Source organism: Caretta caretta, chromosome 18 (genome assembly GCF_965140235.1).
Source record: "Caretta caretta isolate rCarCar2 chromosome 18, rCarCar1.hap1, whole genome shotgun sequence".
NCBI lineage: Eukaryota > Metazoa > Chordata > Testudines > Cheloniidae > Caretta > Caretta caretta.
The window spans coordinates 4,963,298-4,988,856 of record NC_134223.1 but is presented as its reverse complement, the minus strand read 5'-3'; the positions used below and the strand labels follow the sequence as shown (position 1 = coordinate 4,988,856).

At 50.8% G+C, this 25,559-nt stretch overlaps 1 protein-coding gene across 4 annotated transcripts in view; it reads right to left on the bottom strand.

Moving 5' to 3' along the window:
* EPHB2 (EPH receptor B2) overlaps positions 1–25,559 on the bottom strand; it is a 273,181-nt gene that overhangs the window by 87,906 nt on the left and 159,716 nt on the right. For all 4 annotated transcript variants that reach the window (XM_048824896.2, XM_048824899.2, XM_048824897.2 and 1 more), the window contains exon 4: positions 505–660. In XM_048824896.2, coding sequence (XP_048680853.1) covers positions 505–660 — 156 coding nt within the window. The remainder of the gene's footprint in view (positions 1–504; positions 661–25,559) is intronic.

The following is a 25,559-nucleotide window of genomic DNA, read 5'->3' as shown; positions in this document are numbered from 1 at the left end:
GCCCTAACCCTAAATACAACATATTCCTAAACAAACAGTAACCCTAATTCTAACTCTAACTATAAACTAGCCCGAACCCACCACTAACAATAACACTAGCCCGAACTGTAACCTACCCCTAACTCTAACTACAACCTCAACTTAAGGCTGACACTATTTTTAACCCCAAACTTAGGGCTAACATTGAACCAAACCCTAACTCCAACCAACTCCCGCTGCTTGAGAGCTCCAGGCATTGTAGCCCCTAATGAGATGAAGATATCTGTGCCACCTGCCCATCTGATCCCACTGGAGTCAGCAGCCTTGACTACAGTCTCCAGAGACAGTCCCTGACGGCACCAATACCTTCATATGCAGCCACGGGGGGGATGTGCAGCTCCAGTCTGGGACAATTTGTTAGACACCAACAGGCAATTTGAAATAGTTTCATCCCTGCTTCAGGGTCTGTACCATCCCATGGCCTTTCCCCGCTCCCCTCTCCTGTCTAGCCGGGTGGTTACGTACTGGTGCATGGCATATCCAGGGGGTCGGAGTCTGCCCGGTAATATCCATTTCGGCACACACAGTTGGTGGCCCCTTCCGAAGTAGTCCTGCTGTTAATTGGGCAATGAACACACCCTTCGTCCCCTTGGCTGGCCTTGAACGTCCCTGATGGGCAGCCTGGAAAAGAAGTGAGAACAACAGGTGGTGAGAGGAAAGCCCAGTGGGGTGGGGAGATAGGCAGCGAGGGGGCTGCCTGGCTTCTACTGGAGCTGCTGGACAACACCATTCAGGGGATTTCAGGGTCCAAAGCCAAAATCTGACAATTTAAAACAAACGAGCAGCAGAAGCAGCAGCTGGTTTGAACGTTTCCAGGAACCAGACACGGCTGCTCTGTCAGACCGTGAAGATGAAGTGCCTGCTAGCCAGAGAGAAGTCCCTACCTATGATTACAGGACAGGCTCCCAGTTACTCGGCAGTGCGATTAGAACTTTAAAAAGGAGCTGACTCCATTACTCCATCTCCTTGCTTCTGCCCATTATGCCACTGTTGATGCCTGGATGTTGCAATTATGTTCCGTGACGCCCCCAGCTGAGACCTGAACCTGCAGATCCCAAGACAAGAGTTCTCCCACTGGAACTAAAGGAGATGCACTAGGAGTGGTGACGGCCTTGTGTCAGGTCTCCAGCCCCTAGTGGGAGGAGTGTTACAATGGTTCCTGGGAATGCATGGTGGGCTGAAGGTTGAGGACCGGGATGTGAATTATGGCAAATAATAGTTGTGATGGAAATCGAGAAATTACTGCCAAGTGTCTTATCCAACAAAAAGCCCTTGTAGGTCATGGAACCCCACTGGTTGATTCCTGCACCCCTGGCCCCAGGCTCCTAAATGTGGACTGTAGTGGTCTGTCTGTATTGCTCTCCGCATCCACTGCTGATTGTATGTTGTTAACTTGTTGTGTAGCAAGGGGGATGGCAGACGCTGTGTGCAGTGAAATACAATAAATAAAACCATTTCCCATTTCACTTTATCAGAGCGAATTCTTGAAATCAATGATTTCTGCAGAACATCTCCTTCCACTCTGCCAAGGGTTGGAAGGGTGAGAAAAAACAGCCTGAGAAGGAGGTTACAGCCTGGGACTGGTCAGAAATTTTCTGTCACAACATTCTTTCTGCAGAAAATTGTGGAAAAAGGTTTTGTGAAAGGTTTCTGCTTTCCTCAAAAAATTTCTATTTTCATCAGCAAACCAACCAACCCTCCCTCCCTCCCCCCCGCAATGTTTGGGTTTCAACAATTTTCAGCCAAAAATTTTCAGTTTTCATTTTTTTTGACAAAAAGTCAAAGTTTTCCACAGAAAACGAACCCCTTTCCCAGTGATCTCTGTTACCAACCCCCTTCTCTTCACTCGTCTGAGCATCGCCAGTGAGAAGCTGCTTCTCCTTCCATGCTCTTGGATCTTCACACACTCCCAAACCCCCTAGTGCAGCAGCTCCACTGCTGATCCAACTTCCAGCACACATTTGACTGCAAACCCATCACTGAGAGGGCTGAGCTGTGGGGAGCAGGGATGGCCAAGCAGCTCTCAGTGAAATGGAGGAGCAATGCCTGCTCCATAGCTAAGGCTGCTGCAGAGTTTCTGTTTTTAGCCCCATTTTGAAGCTGCAATCAACACGCGGAGTTCGATCAGTCTGAAATTCCAGGGCCAGGGTAGTTTGTGGTGGAAATGTGTGATCATCTGATCAAAGCCTTCCCGAGATACAGGCCCCTTCCCCTACAGACAGTATGCAAAGGGCAGTATCCACAGGAGACCCAGGCCACTGACTGAGCCTGCTGAAATCTACTCCAGCTCTGAAAGCTGAAAACGAAAACATTCCTGGAGGTTGGGTCTGGCTCTGTGGTGAAGGCAAAGGGTCCATTCCAAGTCCTGGCTGGCTCCCGGCTGCACAGAGCCAGCTCTCCCACCCCCAAATGCCCTGGTACTTAGGGGAGGAGCACCAGCGGTGGTAAGGAACCCCCCACCTCCCTTGTAATGATTCGAGCAAGAAGCAGGTGAGCCAAGAAACCGAGAGGCGGCAGAGAACAGACAGGGTGGACAGTGCCCTGTGGGCAGGTCTCACCTTATCTACCACAACACAGGAGCAACACAAGTTGCCTCTGCCCCATCCCAGATCCCTAGAAAGGGGGGAACCAAGGCTCCAAACACAGTTTTGCTGCCTCAGGCTCTCCTGGGTTCTCCTCCCAGGCTAGACCGTGCCTCACGGTGTGACCTTGGACAAGCCTCTGCCCCTCCCTGCCTCAGTTTCCCCATCTGTACCATAAGCCCAGCACTCAGAGAAGCTGAGTGAAGACTGTGGAGAACTTCAAAAAGATCTCACAAAACTAAGTGATTGGGCAACAAAATGGCAAATGAAATTTAATGTGGATAAATGTAAAGTAATGCACACTGGAAAAAAAAACCCAGTTATACATACAATATGATGGGGGCTAATTTAGCTACAGCTAATCAGGAGAAAGATCGTGGATAGTTCTCTGAAGACGTCCATGCAGTGTGCAGCGGCAGTCAAAAGGCAAAAAGGATGTGAGGAATCATTAAAAAAGGGATAGAGAATAAGATGGAGAATATCTTATCGTCCTTATATAAATCCATGGTACGCCCACATCTTGCATACTGGGTACAGATGTGGTCCCCTCATCTCAAAAAAGATATACTGGCATTAGAAAAGGTTCAGAAAAGGGCAACTAAAATGATTAGGGGTTTAGAACAGGTCCCATATGAGGAGAGATTAAAGAGGCCAGGACTTTTCAGCTTGGAAAAGAGGAGACTGAGGGGGGATATGATAGAGGTCTATAAAATCATGAGTGGTGTGGAGAAAGTGAATAAGGAAAAGTTATTCACTTGTTCCCATAATATAAGAACTAGGGGCCACCAAATGAAATTAATAGGTAGCAGGTTTAAAACAAATAAAAGGAAGTTCTTCTTCTCTCAGTGCACAGTCAACCTGTGGAACTCCTTGCCCGAGGAGGTTGTGAAGGCTAGGACTGTAACAGGGCTTAAAAGAGAACTGGATAAATTCATGGAGGTTAAGTCCATTAATGGCTATGAGCCAGGATGGGTAAGGAATGGTGTCCCTAGCCTCTGTTTGTCAGAGGGTGGAGATGGATGGCAGGAGAGAGATCACTAGATCATTACCTGTTAGGTTCACTCCCTCTGGGGCACCTGGCATTGGCCACTGTCGGCAGACAGGATACTGGGCTGGATGGACTCTTGGTCTGATCCAGTATGGCCATTCTTATGTTCTTATGTTCAAAGTGCTATGCAAAAGCAACCTGGCCTACCTGAAACACACCTCCTGGGCTCTGACTTCTGGAAAAGAGGGAGCTGCACCCTCCCCTGGTTGGCTGAGCTCAGAAATGGCCAGGTTGACAGCTCTGCCCTGCACCAGCTAACCCTGCTGGATGACTCACAAGCCCAGATGCCTTCCGCCCCTCAACTGCTAAGCCACGAAGCTGGTAGCTCCCCAGGCCATAAAGATCACACAGCTGAGTCATTTGCATCCTGTATGAAGTCCCGGGTATCACGTAATGCTGCTAATCTTCACGAACAAGCCGTCATGGAATGGTTCCTGCATGTGCCTTGCGATGCGGCCCAGACGGGCAGCTCGGCACATCACTGCCTCAAGAGGAGAGCATCAAAGCCCATCTCGCTGGGCTTGGAGTGAGGATTAATTGTACCTGTTATGAAAAGGAGGCCAAAACCTGGGAGGTGCTGAGCCCCAGCAAGCCCCATGAGCCCCAGGGAGAGAGACTGGGCACCCTGGCTCCAGGGGGAGAGGCAGGGGCTCAGCACCTATCCGCCTGTGTGACGAAGTGGGACTATTCTTAATGTTTCCTCTGAATAGTGTGGGGGTGCCTCAGTTTCCCCTAGGCAGTTCTTAAGTATCTAGGGGGTGGGGTAAGGGTGTATGATCATTGCAGAGCCCTAGAGGGCATGTGTGTGCAGGAGTCTGGACACAGAGAATGGCCGACACCCTGTTTCCTGGCAACTGATGGCCTGGGCCCTTCCCCCCTGCAAGGTGAGAGCTAAAGGGTTGGAGAACAAAGGAATCAGGTGACCACCTGGCCCGGGAAAGGAACAAAGCCCAGAGGAGGAGGGGCTGGAGGGGAGTTTCAGTTTGGGGCTGGCTGGGACATGGAGTGAAGTGCAGACGTGGTTGTCTGGCTCACTGCCCCCCAAAATGGACCCAGCTGAGGGGTCCCGTTCTCTGCACCTGCAAGCTCTGTTTTAGACCATGTTCCTGTCATCTAATAAACCTTCTGTGTTACTGGCTGGCTGAGAGTCACGTCTGACTGCGAAGTTGGGGTGCAGGACCCTCTGGCTTCCCCAGGAGCCCCGCCTGAGCGGACTCGCTGTGGGAAGCGCACGGAGGGGCAGAGGATGCTGAATGCTCCGAGGTCAGACCCAGGAAGGTGGAAGCTGTGTGAGCTGCGTGTCCTGAAGACAGGCTGCTCACAGAAAGGCGACTGCCCCAGAGTCCTGACTGGCTTCATGGGGAGCAGTTCCAGAGCATCGCTCAGGGACTCCGTGACAACTGGTGGCAGCGGTGGGATGTACTGCACCCCGTGGATGGCGCTTCCTGCAGTAAGTGACTGGGGAGCAGTAACACGAAGGGGGATTGCCGAGGACCAGGCCTGCTGAAGGCTCAGAGAGGAGCGGTTTCGGGGGGCGGTTAACCCCTGGGAGTGTGTGACCAGCGAGAAGTACTGTGCAGTAATGGGGTCCCCCTGGGGACTGCAGTGAGCAGTCTCAGGGGCGGAGGAGCCTGCAGCTTGGCCCGGGGAGAGAGAAGGACTTTTGCAGTAACAGGGTTCCCCTGGGGATTGCAGCGAGCAGTCCAAGGGGCGGAAGAGTCTGCAGCTCAACCCTGGCAAAGAGGTGGTGACCTCGAGAAGGGCTGGCACACTAGGGGTTCTCCCTGGAAACCGTGGGGAGCTGAGAACACACGGGCCTGTGAGTCCACAACAACTTGGGAGGAGCGGAGTGATGGCCTGTCACTGTCTCCTTAAGAAGGACATTGTAACCCTGTGCAGAAAGAGAGGGCTGAGCGTTGGAAAGTTCACCAAAGCAGAGTTAATCGTGCAGCTGGAGGAGGATGACCGCTCTAAGGAACAGATTCCTGACCCCAACTGGGGCTATAGCAGGATCTGGGAGCAGCTGGAGCGGGAGCCAGGCATCGCCAAGACTCCTGTCCCCGACCAGACGAGGGTCTTCACGATCAGGTTCCCCATCGGGGGATCGAGACGGACGGGATTGGAGCTGAGTCTGAGAGAGCAAGAGGACTGTGGGGGACAGCGAGAGCCCGAGAAAGAGCTGCAGAAGCAGCAGCAGCATGAACTGGCGGTGGGGGAGCGGAGAGGCCTAGGGGACCTCCCCGGGGTGAGTGGGGATAGATCCCGGGGGGCCAGTTCCGCAGGGAACCTCGAGACTAAATTGCTGCCCCTGGTTAAGGAGGGGGGGGTGTGGATGCCCACCTCACTGCCTTTGAGCAGGCTGGCGATTTGAACCAAGGGGACCCTGCGGAAAAGCCCCGGTGTCTAGCTCCCTTGCTGGGTCCCAAGGCCATAGACTCCGTCAGCCAGATGGTTGGGGATGTGGACAGGCTCCCACTCCTGACCCCAACCTATATGTCTGTGTGGAGTTTCCTGGGGCCAGGCCCCTCGGACCTCCAGTGGGAGCAGAAGGTGATGGTCAATGGGGAGACATTCTTGGGGTGGCCAAAGGGCATGGGCTGCATAAACCTTCCCACATGCGGCCTGCGAGTGCTATCGACCACCCCTGACCTAAGGGAGGGTGTGAAAATGGAAGGGCCTGGTGTAACTCCTACCAAGGAATGGGAGAGATGCTGGGGCATCCATGGGAATGTTGGTGGCTTCGAACTTCCCCAGGTCACCGGCTAAAGTGACCCCGCTCAGTTCGATCTCGAAGGGGGGAGAGATGTGACGAAGTGGGACTATTCTTAATGTTTCCTCTGAATAGTGTGGGGGTGCCTCAGTTTCCCCTAGGCAGTTCTTAAGTATCTAGGGGGTGGGGTAAGGGTGTATGATCATTGCAGAGCCCTAGAGGGCATGTGTGTGCAGGAGTCTGGACACAGAGAATGGCCGACACCCTGTTTCCTGGCAACTGATGGCCTGGGCCCTTCCCCCCTGCAAGGTGAGAGCTAAAGGGTTGGAGAACAAAGGAATCAGGTGACCACCTGGCCCGGGAAAGGAACAAAGCCCAGAGGAGGAGGGGCTGGAGGGGAGTTTCAGTTTGGGGCTGGCTGGGACATGGAGTGAAGTGCAGACGTGGTTGTCTGGCTCACTGCCCCCCAAAATGGACCCAGCTGAGGGGTCCCGTTCTCTGCACCTGCAAGCTCTGTTTTAGACCATGTTCCTGTCATCTAATAAACCTTCTGTGTTACTGGCTGGCTGAGAGTCACGTCTGACTGCGAAGTTGGGGTGCAGGACCCTCTGGCTTCCCCAGGAGCCCCGCCTGAGCGGACTCGCTGTGGGAAGCGCACGGAGGGGCAGAGGATGCTGAATGCTCCGAGGTCAGACCCAGGAAGGTGGAAGCTGTGTGAGCTGCGTGTCCTGAAGACAGGCTGCTCACAGAAAGGCGACTGCCCCAGAGTCCTGACTGGCTTCATGGGGAGCAGTTCCAGAGCATCGCTCAGGGACTCCGTGACAGCCTGTGACCCAGCAGCTGCACTGGTTAGTTTAAATGTGTCCTCATTCTGTGCTGGTTCCTAGGCACAATCTCCACAGGCAGCCCCTGTGGCAGCCACGGCACAGGGAATGGGAAACTCACCTCCCATCGCTGCAGACCTGCTCCTCCAAATCCCCTCGCTCAGAACCTGAGGCTGCAAGGGTGAGATCTCTGTGCCCCTCTCCACCTCAGCACTGTCTGCCCTATCTGGATGGGGAGGGGGAAAGCTGCCCCCCTCCCTTCAGTCTCCCCCTCCTCTCATTGTCATGGGGTGCCATCACAGCCAGCACCGCCTGGGCCTTGCTGTGGGAATGAAGAAGGGGCACAGAGGCTGCAGACCCCAGAGTAAGTCCCGTGTGTGGTGGATGGAGACCGGTCACCCCAAGCTCCCTGCGCTGAGCAGGGTCTGTGGTGGTGGGAGACAGATGAGGATGTTCCTGTGAGAAGCTCCCTCAGTGACGGGGAAGGCGGGAGCAAAGTTTGTGCCTAGACACCAGAATGGAGCGGGGGAAAAGCGAATGGTTGCAGCACAGAGGGCTCCAAAGGCAGAACCGATTTATTTCTCAAAACCCCTGTTAGCCAGGGAAAGGGGGAGAAATTACCCTGCCGGGAGGGGCTCTGACCTGCCTGCTGGGGCTGCAATAGCTCACAGTCTTCGGTGCGCTAATTCCAGTGCCACCCCGAGGCTAGTCATTGGGGCCCGCTCCTTTCATCCCCCCGTTGCAGTGCATGGCAGCGGCTGGATGCACGGGGGGCACGGAACGGTGGCCGTTTGCTGACAGGGCCGGCTCCGCTGACACAGGGATGGCCAGGGCCCGGTTTTCGGTTCTTGGCGCTCCCTCCCCGGCTGGGAGCGGTGCGCACTCTGAAAAGCAGAGTCAGCAGGGGACAAGGGGAGGGGGCCGCTGGCCAGGCAGCATCAGGCGTGGGAGAACACACTCTTCGTCCGAAGCTGCTCCCGCTCCTGCCAAGCCGGCTCCATAGCGTGCACCAGCCCCCAGAGGGCAGGCAGCCTTCAGTGCCCGCTCCGGCCACTGTGCCTGCTACATGCATGAGGCCCGCTGGGGGTGGCCCCAGCCTGGGGGCACATGATGCATGTGATGGGAGCATGTGTAAATGGACAGGTGCTGGGACTCCCAGGGAGAATCCTCCGAGGATTTATTGACTCCTTTAGCACCAGCCTAGCGAGCACCTCTCTTGGGGCTGCCGTCCAATCTCTCTCTGTCCTGGCTCGGGGAGAGCAGAGCTGCTTGGGAAGGGAGATTCTTGCTCTGTGTTCAGTGGGGGCTTCTGCCAGGCCCCAGCAGCCTCTCCCTTCCCCTGGGCGATGGAGAACTCTGGGCAGTTCACACAGCTGGGCCTGGACAGAGCTGGGTGGAAAACAGGGTTCTGCAGCTTCTTCCTCCTGCCACCTGCCCTGCGGCTTCCCTGGTACCAGCTCCCTCCTCTCCTGGGGCATCTCCTGCCCCAACGCTGCGTCGGAACAGGCTGGCTGGTGCGCGCGGTTTGCTGGCTGGACTCACAGGAGAGAGAGATCAGAAATGCTTTGTTAGATCCCATCTAGGAGATACCACAGCTAGCATCATCCCTGCGGTCTACATACCAGCTGTGGGGCTGCCCCCTGCCGTCTGTACCCCAGCCGTAGGGCTGCCCTGTCCCCTGCCATCTGTACCCCAGCCGTGGGGCTGCCCCGTCCCCTGCCGTCTACACTCTATGGGTGGGTTGGGCTGTTCCCTGCAGCATAGGCTGCATAGGTCCAGCTCTTTTCCCACCCAGTCCTTGGGAGTTGATGTTGCAGGCCCAGCACCAGCCAATGCTTATCAAGGGCCAGAAATTGTTTTCAGAAGTGCCTACTGTGTGCAGAGCCGTCCCGTGTTAACCAGCGGCGCAGCGGCAGACCAGAGACTCGCCACAGGAATTATAAACAGTAGCAGAATACTGATGCAGAAACCCAATTTTACTGTTTAAATCCAAGATTTTGCAGGGGTTTAATGGACCCTTGGCACGTTGGTTGTTTTTTAAATAGCAACATTTAGGGGCTCCAGCATCCGCCCCGGCCCCTAGGACCTGTCCTGCCTGCTTCCTGCACAGACCCCATCTCCCAAGTCAGGGAAAGTCGCTGGTGTGTGCGCCCTGGGCCAGTGCACCAGGCTCAGAGGGAACCGAGGCTCCTGCCACCAGCTTCCATCCCCTTCCATTCGAATGGCAGAGCCTTTGAGTTGCAGCCTCTGATCTCCAGGAGGGCCTGGCCATGTTGGTTCAAACCAGCCCCTTGAGTTAATCCCGTGAGCTGCACGGAGACTGAGGGAAGCCTTGAGAGTGTCTCTTGAAAACCGCTCAAGCACAGGCCTCCGGAGCTCCCCTCCCCGCAGATCACTTCTGCAAACAGCTCATGTCAAGCAGTTCTCCCGGGGAGAAAAGCTTCCAAAATGGCAGCCCTAGCCCCGCATTCATGGCTCTAAGGAAGGGCTCTCCTCTGCCTTGTTTGCCTGCCTTTGTTTCTCCAGACAGGCCCTTTGCTGCACAAGAGAGGCTGTTCTCACTGTCTGACACAAAGCAGCCAGCCCCGGCTCTGTCAATTAAGTTTAACAGAGATCCTTTAATATCCTCCAGCCTTATCTCTCAGCTGCCCTCCTCACCTCTCCGTAGGGAGGGGGAAGGGCAGAGGGCCACTGCAGCCTGATCCTGCCGGTGCCCAGCACCTGACAATGCCATTGACTAGGAGGCACCACGCTGGGCAAGCCCAGCACCCGTAGGGTTCAGAGACTGGGGATTAAATCAGGATCAGCCCTCCCTTGCCTCACTGTCTTTCAGTGCCTCGCATGCGCCATGGAATGCTCCCATTGTCTCTCTCCCGTGTCTCCTGCACTCACTCTCGCCTCATGCTTTCCTGCTGAAAGCTAATCCCCGGAGCTGCACTGGGGACGCACAATTCCTCACCAACGTGAATTCCTAATTACAACAGGCACCTCAGCTCCACTCCCTGCACCCTCATTTCTTAGCAGACAAATGCCCTTCACTAGCAGGAGAGGTTGTGCCTGGGAACAAGAATGTGCCTCATAGGATCATAAGCTGATAGGAATAGCCAGGCTGGTGCCGAGCTCGGCTCATCCAGCTCAGTCTTCCATCACCAACACTGCATGATGCCAGCTGCCCCAGAGGATGGGGCAAATCCATCTTGCCTCCTGACCCCAAGAATTAGAGGCTGGCTCGTGCAGCAGGGTTTCTCGCCTTCCAAAACCCGTCATTATTGTTAGCATTTACTGTTATAACTGCAAATAGCTGTAATCTGCACAAGTGTCTAATGCAGTTTTGAATCCTGCTAAACTCTGGGCCGCAATGACATCTGGTGGCAATGAGTTCCACAGGGCAATTGTGCTGTGTGAAAAGTATTCTCTTTGACCAGGTCTGAATTTGCCACCTTTCCATTTCACTGCATGTCCCCTAGTTCTCATGCTATGGGACAGGGAGACTTTGTGGGGGGAGGGATAGCTCAGTGATTTGAGCATTGGCCTGCTAAACCCAGGGTTCTGAGTTCAATCCTTGAGGAGGCCATTTAGGGATCTGGGGCAAAAATTGGGGATTGGTCCTGCTTTGAGCAGAGGGTTGGACTAGATGACCTTCCAAGATGACCTTCCAACCCTGATATTCTATGACTATAAATTCCTGATGACCATCTCTAGACCAGACATTATTTTCTACTCTTTTATCAGATCAGTTCTTATCACTTTTAAGGTAACAATCCAAACCTTTTCAATCTCTCTTCACATGGGAGTTTTTCCAGGCCCTCATCACTCATCTCAGCAATCCTCTCTAATTCTGCTGTCCGGAGTGACGGGGACTGCACATAGCATTCCAGCGAGGCATATTCCAGCACTTGACATAGATTCCTATGACAGGTTTCAGAGTAACAGCCGTGTTAGTCTGTATTCACAAAAAGAAAAGGAGGACTTGTGGCACCTTAGAGACTAACCAATTTATTTGAGCATAAGCTTTCGTGAGCTACAGCTCACTTCATCGGATGCATCTGATGAAGTGAGCTGTAGCTCACGAAAGCTTATGCTCAAATAAATTGGTTCGTCTCTAAGGTGCCACAAGTCCTCCTTTTCTTTTTATAGTTTCCTATATTATCCTCCATTTTATTCCTCCCACTTTCTAATGTCTTGTTGCTCTTTTGCCAACAGCTGCATACTGAGCAGAGCTCTTCATGGAGCTGCCCGCAATCACGCCCCGATCATTTCCCTGAGCTAACACTGTTCATTCAGAACCCAGAGAGCTGTAGGAGTAGTTCACATTGTTCCCTCCAGCGTGCACTTACCAACACTGACCTTTCTCTGCCATAGTGTTGCCCCTTCCCCTAGCTTGGTTAGGTCCTTGGTTAGCAGAGGTTCTCAAACTGGGGGTCAGGACCCCTTGGGGTTGTGAGGTTATTACACGGGGAGTCGCGAGCTTAACCTAAATAATTTTCTATCATCTGCAAATTTTGCCTGCTCCTTCCTCACCCTTTTTTCAATACCCTCACAACTTGGCTTAGTTTCTTTAGTAGCCTCTGGTGAGGGACCTTGACAAAGGCCTTTGGAAAGTCCACCCAGCTCTCCTGTAGTCATTACTGCACAGACACGTTTGAAGAGTTCTAGCCAGCTGAGCCTTTTACTTGATGCAAATACAAGTGATCCCATCCCCCCTTGGAGGGCTGAGGGCTGGGAGTGGGTCTCTGACTGGGATCTCCCACTCCCCCCATGCTTCTGCAGACGCAAGTTGGGCGACATGCAGGAGCAACACAATCCAGAGGCTGTGTGGAGGTGGCCTGACACCCTTGCACCAAGAGCTTTGCAGTTCAACTGCCTCCATTAGCTGTGGCCTTGGCAATCCAAGAGAGCCATGTCCCAGTTCCCTGGGGCCTGGGTGTGCACGTCTGCCTAAGCTGCTGGGATTGTCAGGATGCCCATTCGTGGCTGAGAAAGCCACATCCAGAAGTGGGCAGGCTGGGTCCTGCAGTCAGCTTAATTTGCCCTTTCACCATCCACATCCACACCAGGGGGAACTTGGCTCAGAGGCAGGGTGGGGATCTCTGCAGAGATGGGTCCCCGCTACCCAGTTCAGGCCCAGATCTGAACACTCCCAAGGCACCGGGTGCTGGGGAAGAAGGGGGAGCACTGAGCGCACCTCAAGAGCCCAGTGAGATTCCTGCTTTATACCCAGATTGACATGTGACAACCACGCACCCGCCCTCCCCATCCATCTGCACTAGGGAAGGCAGGTTTTTGAGGTTACATGGGGCAACAACTTGGTCCTCCTGCAAATCTAACCTTGCCAGCCTGGGTAATGTAAAGTGGTTCAGGGTTCCTCCCGCCACTGCATTGGACACCTGCTGTGAAATCCCTGGAGTAAGTGGGAGTTCTGCCATTCACGTCCCCGCGGTCAGGATTGCACCTCAGCACAGGTGCCCACCTGGCAGTATCCCCGAGTTATTCTATATGCAGACACACCTGTGGCACATACAGAACACCTGGAGAGTGGCATCTCTCACAAGAATATACTGCCTCTATCTGCACTTGTGCATCTCCAGGTGGTCCTGTCCTGCACTCACTCTCTCAGGCTCCTTGGAACTAGCAGCAGGGTGGCAGACAAGTGACAGAGCCAGGGCTTTCAGCTGTCACTGAAGGGTGGCCGGCAGTGTTGTGGGACTGTGCCGAGGGAACTGACTGGATGAGTGTGGCTGTAACACCACTGGTTTCCATCAACACTAGCACCAACATGAGTCCCATGGAACTGGTGGGTGTGAGGGCACTGCCGGGTGCTGGTGCAACTGGGAGCACTTGGAAATCTTTGAGTGTGCACACATGTGCTTCTCAGGCCACACACATGCCTGAGCCAGTCCTGGGAACACCAGCACTCTCCAGGGTCAGCAGGGCTACAGTGAACTGGTGGGTCTCTGGTGCCAGCCCTTCGCTCTAACCACTAAACCACACACTTGCCACGCTTCCTGAGAGAGGCTAAGTGAGCCGTTCCTGCCTGTTTCCACCCATTCCTCCAGTTTCCTCCCCAATAAGCAAGCCCAGAACTTTTTAAAAACCAGCCTGCAGCATTACCTTGTGTGTAAGCGACACCAGGAATCCCACTGCCAGGTGCTGTCCCTGCCAGCCACACCGACAGCAGTGCATGGACATGCTGAGAGGAACCCAAGGTTAAATGAGATTAACTGAAGGGAAATGTGAAGATCAACCAGCTTCTTTAATGTGGATTAAAGAGCTGTCATTAAAAGAGGAAAAATCCACAATGCAAATACTTGCAGTTTAACCCAGTGATTCTCCACAGGACAGAAACAGAAGCTGATCCCTCAGGACACTGGAGAGCATCCTGCAGTTTGCTAATAGGAGTTTTAACAGGATCCCTAGATTCAGGCTCCTTCGCTGCTGTTCATAATATTACCCCTTTTTGACCGGACCAGTGAGTCAAAGTTCAGGGCCCTGGGGATGTTCCACCTGGAAGTAGAAATTGATGCAGTCTGATATTTTCTTTGATGCAATTTTGTTTATTTACAAGGAGTGTACAAAGACCTGTGTCTCCGAACACACAAGGAACCAAGAACAAAAGGAGCAATTTCTTAGCTTACAGCCCCAGGCCTCTTTAGCCAACACCAGACCCAAACGCTCTCCCTCTAGCTTTTCCCAGGGTCACACTGCAATTTCAGCGTCTTGGCTTTCACATACATACACACATGCACACACCTGCCCAAAACGATGCTCAGCCAAAAGCTCCTGGTCAGTTTCATACACTGCTTATGCTTACAGTTATCTTAACTGAAGGGTGAGTTCACACCTATCAATCTCAATGGGGTTTTCTCTCAACCCCGAACAGCGTTTCACCCAGCTCATAACAATAATAATAATACCACAGCACCTTTCATCCCAGGATCTCAAATCCGTAATAAACCAAGACTAGTAGATCTCCCCGTCAGGCAGGCATTTCTACTCCAGTGTTGTGGGTAGAGGAACTGAGGTGCAAAGGGAGCACATGACTTGCCCAGTGCCAGCCTGTGACAGAGCCAGGAAGAGAAGCCAGGATTTCTGACCCCTAGTTTTGTGCATTAGCTGTAAGAACAGGCCTCCCCTCCAAAGCTGGCACTCCCGGACTCAGTTACTACCTCTGGAAAGTTTCTGATACAAGCTGTTTCCTTTCCCAATAGGCTTCCACATGTTCCATGCTCTGTTTCAGGTCTATCCATTTCAGATGTACGGAGCTAACAGCATGTACTGGTTAGTTCCTGGTTGGTCTCACAGGCCAGGCCCTGACTGCTCTGTAAAACACTGGTCAGAACACGGGTTCACTGCACAGATGGGGTGCCGTGTGTAAGGCACAGCTGGGTGATGAGAATGGTAGGCATTAGCGCGGACAGAACCCTAGTAGGCCCCATCTAGTCCTTCCCCTCCAGTGGCCAGGGCAGAGTGCTGTCTGCTTTTTATGTTCACCCCAGCAGGGCTGGCCTCCCCCCCGGCCCATGGCCTCTGGTGTGATCCTGAAATGGAATATTTACAGAAAATGCAGACTTGGTATTTACTGGGCATGGCAGGCTCAGGGATGACATCACTGAGAACCATTCAGAACCCGCCCTCCACCCCCATTTGACCACAATGTCCATGTCCCTGTAGCATTGCCTGTCATGGCTCGCAAGCCTTAACCCTGGGCTGTGAACCCTCTCCCACGTCCAACTCTCCTGCTCTGCTGGGCTCAAAAGGTCATTGCTCTGCAAACATGGCTCAGAAGTTCAAGCATCTGGCGAGACTGCCCCACTTGTGGGAAAGGCATACCTGTGAGCGTGCATCGTGACCCCCCTGCAGCCAGCACGGAGGCCTGCGCACAGCCGCTCCAGGGGAGGGGATTAGGGGGTCAGTAAGAAGCATGCATGGAATTCTTTCCCTGCTCAGCAAGCCCAGTTAAACCAACACGGCTGCTTATGGGACTCACCTTACCAGCCCTGAAAGAGAAATAACAGGCTTTCTGCCAAAGCCCCAGCCCTGAGTACACAGGGACGCGGAACCGCTCCCACATGTCACACAAAACACACACAGCACACACTGACCAGACCTGAGGCTTCTCCTGAAAACTACTGATGAGCAAATGGAATGGGGGTCGCCTGGTCCGAGATGTCCGCCCCGTCAAACTGAGGCCTTAAGCTGCTGTAAGTTACATCACTCCCCACGCCCCCAGCGATGTAACTTACATTGACTTAACGCCGTGTCTACCCCGCACTGTCGGTGGGAACGCGCTCTCCCTCTCGTTGAGGTGGAGTAATTACACCGATGGGAGAGCACTCTCCCATCCACGAAGCGCGTCTTCACCAGACCTGCTAAAGCAACGCTGCTGCATCGATCGCAGTGGTAGTGATGACAAGCCCTGAGACTCTCCATTATCACAACCATCCCGCAATGTGGGTGCCCTACGTATTCTGCAGGAGGCACTATGCAGTCTCCAGATGAGGGTGAAGGGCTGTGTGACCCTGTCTCAGCACTACATTAACCACATGTTAGCCAGCTGAAATACCCACAAAAGGCCAAATCCTCAAGTGATGTAAACTGGCACCGCTCCCTGGAGCTCTGCTGATTTACACCATCGCCCCATCCCGAGAGGAGCTGTGCCCAGTTATATCACCTAAACCTCACACCATAACTTACTAGCAAATGCATCATAAGAACGTAAGAGCGGCCACACTGGGTCAGACCAAGGGTCCATCAAGCCCAGTATCCTGTCTTCTGACAGTGGCCAACGGCAGGTGCCCCAAAGGGAATGAACAGACAGGTAATCATCAAGTGATCCATGCCCTGTCACCCAATCCCAGCTTCTGGCAAACACCATTCCTGCCCATCCTGGCTAATAGTATTCTCCATGAATCTATCTAGCTCCCTTTTGAACCTTTCAGAGTAGCAGTCCTGTTAGTCTGTATTCGCAAAAAGAAAAGGAGGACTTCTGGCACCTTAGAGACTAACCAATTTATTTGAGCATAAGCTTTCATGAGCCTCAGCTCACGAAATGCATCCGATGAAGTGAGCTGTAGCTCACGAAAGCTTATGTTCAAATAAATTGGTTAGTCTCTAAGACGCCACAAGTACTCCTTTTCTTTTGAACCTTGTTATAGTATTGGCCTTCACAACACCCTCTGGCAAGGAGTTCCGGAGGTTGACAGTACGTTGCGTGAAAAAATACTTTCTTGTGTTTAAAGAAAAGGAGTACTTGTGGCACCTTAGAGACTAACACATTTATCTGAGCATAAGCTTTCGTGAGCTACAGCTCACTTCACTGGATGCACGCAGTGGAAAATACAGTGGGGAGATTTTATATACACAGAGAACATAAAACAATGGGTGTTACCATACACCATGTCAAGGTTCCTTCCCCATTCTGAACTCTAGGGTACAGATGTGGGGACCTGCATGAAAGACCCCCTAAGCTTATTTCTACCAGCTTAGGTTAAAAACTTCCCCAAGGTACAAACTTTGCCTTGTCCTTGAACCCTATGCTGCCACCACCAAGCGTGTTAACAAAGAACAGGGAAAGAGCCCACTTGGAGACGTCTTCCCCCATAATATCCCCCCAAGCACTACACCCCCTTTCCTGGGGAAGGCTTGATAAAAATCATAGAATCCTCACCAATTTGTACAGATGAACACAGACCCAAACCCTTGGATCTTAAGAACAATGAAAAATCAATCAGGTTCTTAAAAGAAGAATTTTTATTAAAGAAAAGGTAAAAGGATCACCTCTGTAAAATCAGGATGGTAAATACCTGACAGGTATCAGATTCAAAACATAGAGAATCCCTCTAGGCAAAACCTTAAGTTACAAAAAGACACAAAAACAGGAATATACATTCTATCCAGCACAGCTTATTTTACCAGCCATTAAACAAAAGGAAATCTAACACATTTCTAGCTAGATTATTTACTAACTAAGAGTTGTATGGTTTGTAAATTGTGTTTGTTTTAAACCTGCTACCTATTAATTTCATTTGGTGGCCCCCTGTTCTTGTCTTATGAGAAGGAGTAAATAACACTTCCTTATTTACTTTTTCTATACCACTCATGATTTTATAGCCCTCTATCATGTTCCCCCCTTAGTTGCCTCTTTTCCAAGCTGAAAAGTCCCACCCAGTCTTCTTAATCTCTCCTCATATGGAAGCCGTTCCATACCCTAATACTTTTTGTTGCCCTTTTCTGAACCTTTTCCAATTCCAATATATCTTTTTTGAGATGGGGCGAACGCTTCTGCACGCAGTATTCAAGATGTGGGCGTACCATGGATTTATATAGCGGCAACATGCTATTTTCTGTCTTATTATCTATCCCTTTCTTAATGATTCCCAACATTCTGTTCACTTTTTTGACTGCCACTTCACATTGAATGGATGATTTCAGAGAACTCTCCACAATGACTCCAAGATCTCTTTCTTGAGTGGTAACAGCTAATTTAGACCCGATCATTGTATATTTATAGTTAGGATTATGTTTTCCAATGTGCATTACTTTGCATTTATCAACATTAAATTTCATCTGCCATTTTGTTGCCCAGTCACCCAGTTTTGTGAGATCCTTTTGTAGCTCTTCACAGTCTGCCTGGGACTTAACTATCTTCAGTAGTTTTGCATCATCTGCAAATTTTGCTACCTCTCTGTTTACCCCTTTTTCCAGATTGTTTATGAATATGTTAAATAGGACTGGGCCCAGTACAGATCCTTGGGTGATACCACTGTTTACCTCTCTCCATTCTGAAAACTGACCATTTATTCCTACCCTTTGTTTCCTATCTTTTAACCAGTTACCAATCCATGAGAGAACCTTCTCTCTTATCCCATGACTGCTTATTTTGCTTAAGAGCCTTTGGTGAGGGACCTTGTCAAAGGCTTTCTGAAAATCTACATACACTATATCCCCTGGATCTCCTTTGTCCGCATGCTGGTTGACCCCCTCAAAGAATTCTAGTAGCATCAATCGAGCATGTTCTGTTTCTTCAGCCTCTCAAGATAGAGGATGGACTCATCTGTTCCCCAGTTACTGGTTGCAAAAGTTTTGCTTTTTGTGTCTGACAGATTCCCTACAATATAAGGGATGATTTTTTTTTTATTTTTTTTTTTTTTGGTACTTCAAAAAAGATTTAAAAGGGCAAACAGCATCTTGATTTTAAGTTTTTAAAAGGATTGAAAAGTTGAGAGATGACATTCTTACAGGGTGGGTTATTTGGACAGTAAGTGCTCTGTGTCCAACTCGCCTCCAGAAGAATTTAGGACTTTCATATTTTGTTTCTTTGTTTGGTCTTGTTTAAATGTTTCCCGAAGCTCCTCTCCTAAAAGCTGTGTCTCCTTGGGCTGGGATGTTAACCATTAAGGAAATTCTCCCAACCTTTTAACGTACTGAAAAGAAGGCAAGCAAGCCAGTGGTGACATCAAAGTTGGATTGATGGAAAGCCCCTAAGCCCATAAACCCTTCTTGCTTTAATTGGTGTTAAAACAAAGATAATCTTATCTCAGCCCTTATAAAAGAGGGGATAGGATGGACTCTCTAAAAGCCCCTCTAAAAGCCCTCATAAAATTGGCAAACATTCCATGTCCAGAGCCCCGAGGAACCAGCTTTAATCCTGAAGGAAACATAAAACTATAAAAGGAGCTTTCCTGAAACAGAGCCCCTCAAAACCGCCTGCCCTTCTTCCAGCTTCCATCCCTCAGCCAGTGCCTTGGAAAGACAGAGACAGACTGACAGACAGACAAAGGGGGAGACAGACAGGGACAGGCACTGCCTTCCCGGCTTTTATCTGGGGGTAACTAACACACGTGAGCTATCCTGAGGTCTGAGGCCCAGGCCTGCACCCCTGCAGGGTTTCCCTCAGAGTAAAACGAAAGGGCCAAGATCCCATGGTGGTTTTAACCAGGTGAAAACACCCCTTCCTTAGAAGTGAAGACAAGGCCTCAGGCAGGGTTTTGATACACAGGTGTGACTGAGGGCAGAGCGTGGTCTGGCACAATGCTGGGAGATGGGGAAGAGACAGGCTGACACCAAAACCAAAATGGAATATGCTGCCAATTAGATACACAGACATTGAAATGGTGTCAGGATGTACAGGTCCACTGGTCGCTGGACTAAGCACCTGCAGCTCCCAGTGCCTTAAACTGGATTTGTGGGTGATTAGCTGTGTGAGCTGTAGCTCACGAAAGCTTATGCTCCAATAAATTGGTTAGTCTCTAAGGTGCAATAAGTCCTCCTGTTCTTTTTGCGGATACAGACTAACACGGCTGCTACTCTGAAACCTGACATTTGTCTGTCAGTCAGTCAGTCGGCCGGCCCACGCTCCCTGTCCCATTTCTGTCCCTGCAGTGTCTGACCACGTCCCGATATGATGGTGCACACGGCGAGGATGTCTCTGGCTCTCCCCTCTCGCTGGGTGTCTGATGGGCTGGTTCCCATGCTAGTGCCATGGGCAGATTGGCTGACACGGGGTTTGTAGTTGGGTCTGAAGGAACTGAGGTTCCTTCCCTCCTGATGCCCTCCAGGAGTGAGCTCCAGGTTTGTTGGCCAGTCCCGCAGGAAGTTCTGTCTCCTGCCCACACGGGTCACACGCTGGAGGCTGGTAGTGCCACTGTCCCAGTGCAAGGTGGCGGCTATCGCAGCAAGTCATCTGCATGTTGCTCACATTTTAGTGTCCACTGTCTCCCCCACTGACTCCACACAGAGGGTTTGCCGCTGCTGAAAGCTTCAGAGGCAGATGAGCAGACGCTCATGACTCTCCAGGTGTGGCCAGAGTGGAAAAGAGGAGTGGCGGAAGCACCCTAAAAGTGTGTGTGTGTGGGAGGCAACAGGCGCCCAAACCATGGCTTTGCCCTCGCATCACCCCTTCCCCCCGAATCCCCACCCTTGCGCAACCCTTTCCCCCCGAGCCCCGACCCTCGCACAGCCTCATTTCGGGACCTGTGTGCTGTGCTCGCCCCAGCCATCCAGTGCATGGACATCAGAATGAGAGCTGCATTGTCACAGGAGAAGCAAGTGGCGATTCCACAGTGGAAACTTGGCAAACTGGACTGTTACTCGTCAGCGGAACATCATTTTGGAGTTGGAAAATCCACTTTAGGTGTTGTTGTTATGCAAGTGAACAGGGCCACTAATTGTCTCCTCCTACACATGCCTATGACTCTTGGCAATGTGCAAGACGTAGTGGACGGATTTTCAGCAATGCAGTTTCTGAATTGCAGTCGGATGACAGATGGCACACATATCCCCATTTTGGCACCACCTTGCCACAAAGTACATCAACAGAAAGGGATACTTTTCTATGGTTATGCAAGTATCAGTGGATCTCTGGGGCTGCTGCTATTAATGTGGCTAGGTCAGGGAAGTTGCATGATGCTCGCATCTTTAATGAGATCTTTAGTCAAGCAGAGAAAGGTATAACATGATCCAAGGGCTGGAAGCTGAAGTTAGGCAAATACAGACTAGAAATAAGGTGTAAATTTTTAACGGTGAGGGTCATTAACCACTGGAAAAATTTACCAAGGTTGGGCTGGATTCTCCATCATTGACCATTTTTAAATCAAGATTAGATGTTTTTTTTCTAAAAGATCTGCTCTAGGAATTATTTTGGGGGAAGTTCTCTGGTCTGTATTATACAGGAGGTCAGACTAGATGATCACAATGGTCCCTTCTGGCCTTGGAATCTATGAATCTTTACGAACACAGGACTGTTCAGAAAGCTGAAGGCAGGGACTTTCTTTCCCAACCGGCAGATTATCATTGGCAATATGGAAACGATTACAGGAATTCAGGGGGACCCAGCCTGCCGTTTGTTCCCCTGGCTCACAAAGCCATACACCAGCCATCTTGACAGGACCAAGGAAAGATTCAACTACTGGCTCAGCAGGTGCAGACTGATTGTTGAACGTGCTTTTGGTTGACTGAAAGGACGGTGGCCGTGTTTACTCACTATATGGGATCACAGTAAAAAAAAATGTCCCAGTGGTTAAAGCTGCCTGTTGTGTCCTGCATAATATCTGAGAGGCAAAGGGGGGAAACCTGCCTCAAGGGTGGAGGTGGAGTGGCTGTCTGCTGACTTTGAACAGCCAGACACAAGAACCATTGCAAGATCTCAGTACGTAGCTATGTGTTGAGGGAGGCTTTGAAAGAACACTTTAGTGGTCAGCCACAGTAGTGTTCTGTGCTAGAGTGTTCTCTGGGCCTGGAGCTGTGGGTGCTGCTATGCACGGTGTGGTACACGGTGTGTACATTTATAAATAGGACTGGGTGTTTTCCTGAAGCTGTGTCCCATGGTGCTTGGTGTGCGTTTACAAGGGCTTGTCTACACTTAAACCACTACAGCGTTGTAGTGCTTCAGTGTAGACACTACCTACACTGATGGGAGGGATTCTTCCACTGGCAAAGGTAATTCACTTCCCTGAGATGCAGTAGCTAGGTCGACAGAAGAATTCTTCCATTGACCTAGTGCTCCCTATGCCAGGTCGGCTTAACTACGCTGCTCAGGGGTGTGGATTTTTCACACCCCTGAGAGACATAGCTCTGCCAATGTAAGTTCCCCTGTAGACCAGCCGCAAGTCTTGTTTGCTTTGACTACTACTACGCATTCAACAATATTTGTTGTAAACTAATAAAGATCCTTTGAGGCTCCAAAAATAGAACTTTATTGAGTGAGAAAACCAATGCAGCTCAGTGTTTGTGAAGCTGTGGTTTCCCTTGCTGTCTGTCCCAGCGTGGAGCGGTAGGGGAAAGGATGCAGCCCATGATGCACGTGGAATGTTGTGGGGTGTAAGGAGCAGTAACCAGGGAATTCTGAAACAACTGTGAAGGGCAGAGAATTGGGGATTTCTCGACCTGTAGGTCAACCAGGGTCTGCAGCATTTGGGTTTGCTGCCTGAGAAGTCCCATTATGTCCTGGTGCATTTCCATCTCCTTGTCTTGCTGGGACTCCTGGGCCTTTTTCCTGTTTTCTGTTTCCTTCTCCATACTGTTGGTCATGTTGGCCCTCCAGGCCCTTTCTTTGTGGTTCAGGGCAGCACTGGCTTGCAATATCTTTCAGAACATATCCTCCCTAGTCCTCTTCTTTCTCCTCCTCAGCAGGGTCAAGTTTTCTGTGGTGGGTGCACTCCTCAAGGCCATCACACCAGAAGCTGCTGGTAGAATGGAACAGATATACCACTGGATTTGCAGTCACAATGGAAAGGGAAAGAGAAGTTTTAAAACTCCCTTTCCTTATTGCCAATAAGACACGCAGTGCCAATAAACAGCACCGCTCTCCAGCCCCAGCCATGGTGCGTATGGTCCACCAGGGGCAAGGAGGGAAAAATGTTCTGTTGCATGAATCTATAAAGTATCAGTCCCTGTTCCATGGATAGGAGTATGGGGCAATGGCACTGAATACTGGCACAGTTTCCCCCAGGCAGTGGTGATTTCAGCTGATATCTCACTCCTGAGGGTCACAAAGCTGCTACTGGCATCCCAAAGCTGCCCAGGCCTGTATGCCACGAGTCTGTTTACTGCAATCCTGCCAGTCAAACTCACTGCAGAGTGGCATAGGAAAGTGCCCTACCACAGGGGAAGAAATAAGGCAGCCATCCCTAGAAAGCTTGGGAGGGGATTGCAGAGTATCTCCATACAAGGTTCCCCGAGATCTCTCAGGAGGATATAAGGGATACCTATGCACATAAACAAAGTGTTCTGTCCCCGTCCCCCTCACCCCAGCCAATATGGGAATGAAAAGCAGATGCCAACTCTGCCAACTCTGTTGTACTGCTGTCTCTTCTCATATAAGTAAATCAATGAAAAGTTGACATCTGTGTCTTGTTAACTCAAGGATGGACCAGACAGAATCTTTACATTTAAACCCTGTAAAGAAAACTGCACATGCACACTTACCCGAGTTTCCTTCCCCTTCATCGGGCTCATTCTCGCTCACCTGGCAGGTCTGGCTAGCTTGTGATGGAATCCTGAGCAGGACCTGGCTTGTGGCAGGGCTGGAGCCCCCTGCTGCATCTCCCCATTCCTCCTCTTCCTCCTGTTCCTTCTCCTCTTCACTGTTTACATCAGGAGTCTCTGGCTCTGGCTCCTTCAACGTGACCATGATGGTCTGCATGGCGCTGGTGGGACCTCTGCCAAGCATAGCCTACAGCTCATTGTAAAAGCAGCATGTCTGTGGGTCAGCACCAGATCTATTGTTGGTTTCCCTGGCCTTGTAGTATTCCTGGCAAAGTTCCTTTGCTTTCAGGCGGCACTGATGCTGGTTCCTGACATACCCCTTTGCCTGCATCCCCTGTGCAATCTGCTCGTTTCTGTGGTTGGTCCATAGCTGTGCCTTCCAGACTCTTCTTCCCACAGGCCCAGGAGAGCCAATACCTCTTGCCTATTCCAGACAGCAGCACAAATGCATGGAGCAGCAAGGTCAGCTGGGCAGTCAGATACAAGTTTGAGCTGCGAGCTGTGCTCGCCAAGGTGGGCAGTCAGGAAAAGACATTTCCAAAACATGTAGGGAATTTTCAAGGGGAGTGGGGATGGCTTCTGGTCCCCGTGACCCCTGGACACAGGAGCTTACAATAACGACCAGAGCTGTCACTGTTGCAGGGAATGGGGCACTGTGGGAGAGCTGCTGGAGAACTGGTATGGTCGACACTGCTTATGCAGTGTCTACACAAGCACTGTGTCAACCTCAGTAGGCCAACCATGGCTCCATGCCCTTTGGGGAGGGGGTCTTGCTGTGTTGCTGTAAAGGGCGCTTATGTCACCCAGAGACAAATTTGGGTTGTAGACATGTGCACAGACAGGTCGACGCAAGACAACTTACATCGACCTGACTTTGCGAATTAGGCTGGACCAGAGCCATCCACACCGGAAAGCCTGGCTGCTTTAAAAATCACATCCCCAAAGTCCACATTGCTGCTTTGTGTAGATAAGCCCTCACATATAAGTAACCTTTTTTGGTGTCTTTCTAGTGTTCCAATGGATAAACACTGATTTCACTGGGGATGTATCATCAGCATTCATCAGTTAAAACTGAAAATCAGAACTCTATGTTTAGAGCACCTATAGAATATAAAACCCTCCTACACCATGAGGTCTCTGGGAACAGAGCCTGCACCCAGGACAGAGTTTGGCTGGACTAAGACCCTGATACACTATGGAAACCTCAGAATGACTTAGGTGAATCTTGCCCGTGAGCATTAATGAATCAATGAAACAAACAAACCATGCATCTAGGCATCATCAAATATGTGGACAAGAATGATCCAGTGGATACAGTGTACTTGGACTTTCAGAAAGCCTTTGACAAGGTCCCTCACCAAAGGCTCTTAGGCAAACTAAGTAATCATGGGATAAGAGGGATCCCATACTGATCAATCATTGATCAGTAACTGGATAAAAGATAGGAAATAAAGGGTAGGAATAAATTATCAGTTATCACAATGAAGAAAGGCAAATAGTGGGGTCCACCAAGGGTCTGCACTGTTCAACTTATTCATAAATGATCTGGACAAAGGGGTGAACAGTGAGGTAGCAAAATTTGCAGATGATACAAAATTATACAAGATAGTTAAGTCCACAGCAGACTGTGTAGAGTTACAAAGGGATCTCACTAAACTGGGTGACCAGGAAACAAAATGGCAGGTCACATTCAACACAGATAAGTACCAAGCAATGTACATTGGAAAACATAATCCCAACTCCACATACAAAATGTTGGGGCCACAGAATCATAGAATATCAGGGTTGGAAGAGACCTCAGGAGGTCAACTAGTCCAATCCCCTGCTCATAGCAGGACCAACACCCACTAGGTGTTAATAGTCCATCAACGGCTATTAGCCAGGATGGTTAGGGACCCAACTCCATGCTTTGGGTGCCCCTAAACCTCTGACTGCCAAAAGTCGGGACTGGATAATTGCCCTGTTCTGTTCATTCCTTCTGAAGCACCTGGCACTGGCCACTGTCAGAGACTGGATACTGTGATAGATGAGCCACTGGTATAACCCAGCATGGCCATTCTTATGATCCCACTACTGCTCTCCTCACATAGTGCTGGATTCCTCTCTCGGCACTCTCGGGGTCAGAACCTTCTCTGCATCTCCTGCCATTGGGACAACCACTCTGCAGAAAACTCACTGATTATTTGCAAATCTTAGATGAAAATTTACCTTTGTATCCCTACTGTGATGGGGCCACCTAAGTGCCCAGATTAGACAGACAGAGAGATAGACCTTGCCATTTATCTCTGCCTCCACTATTAATCTTAAGCAGGAGCAGAGAGGTTATTTAACCTCTATAACTGACACTGGTGCGACCGCTGATGGAATCCCGT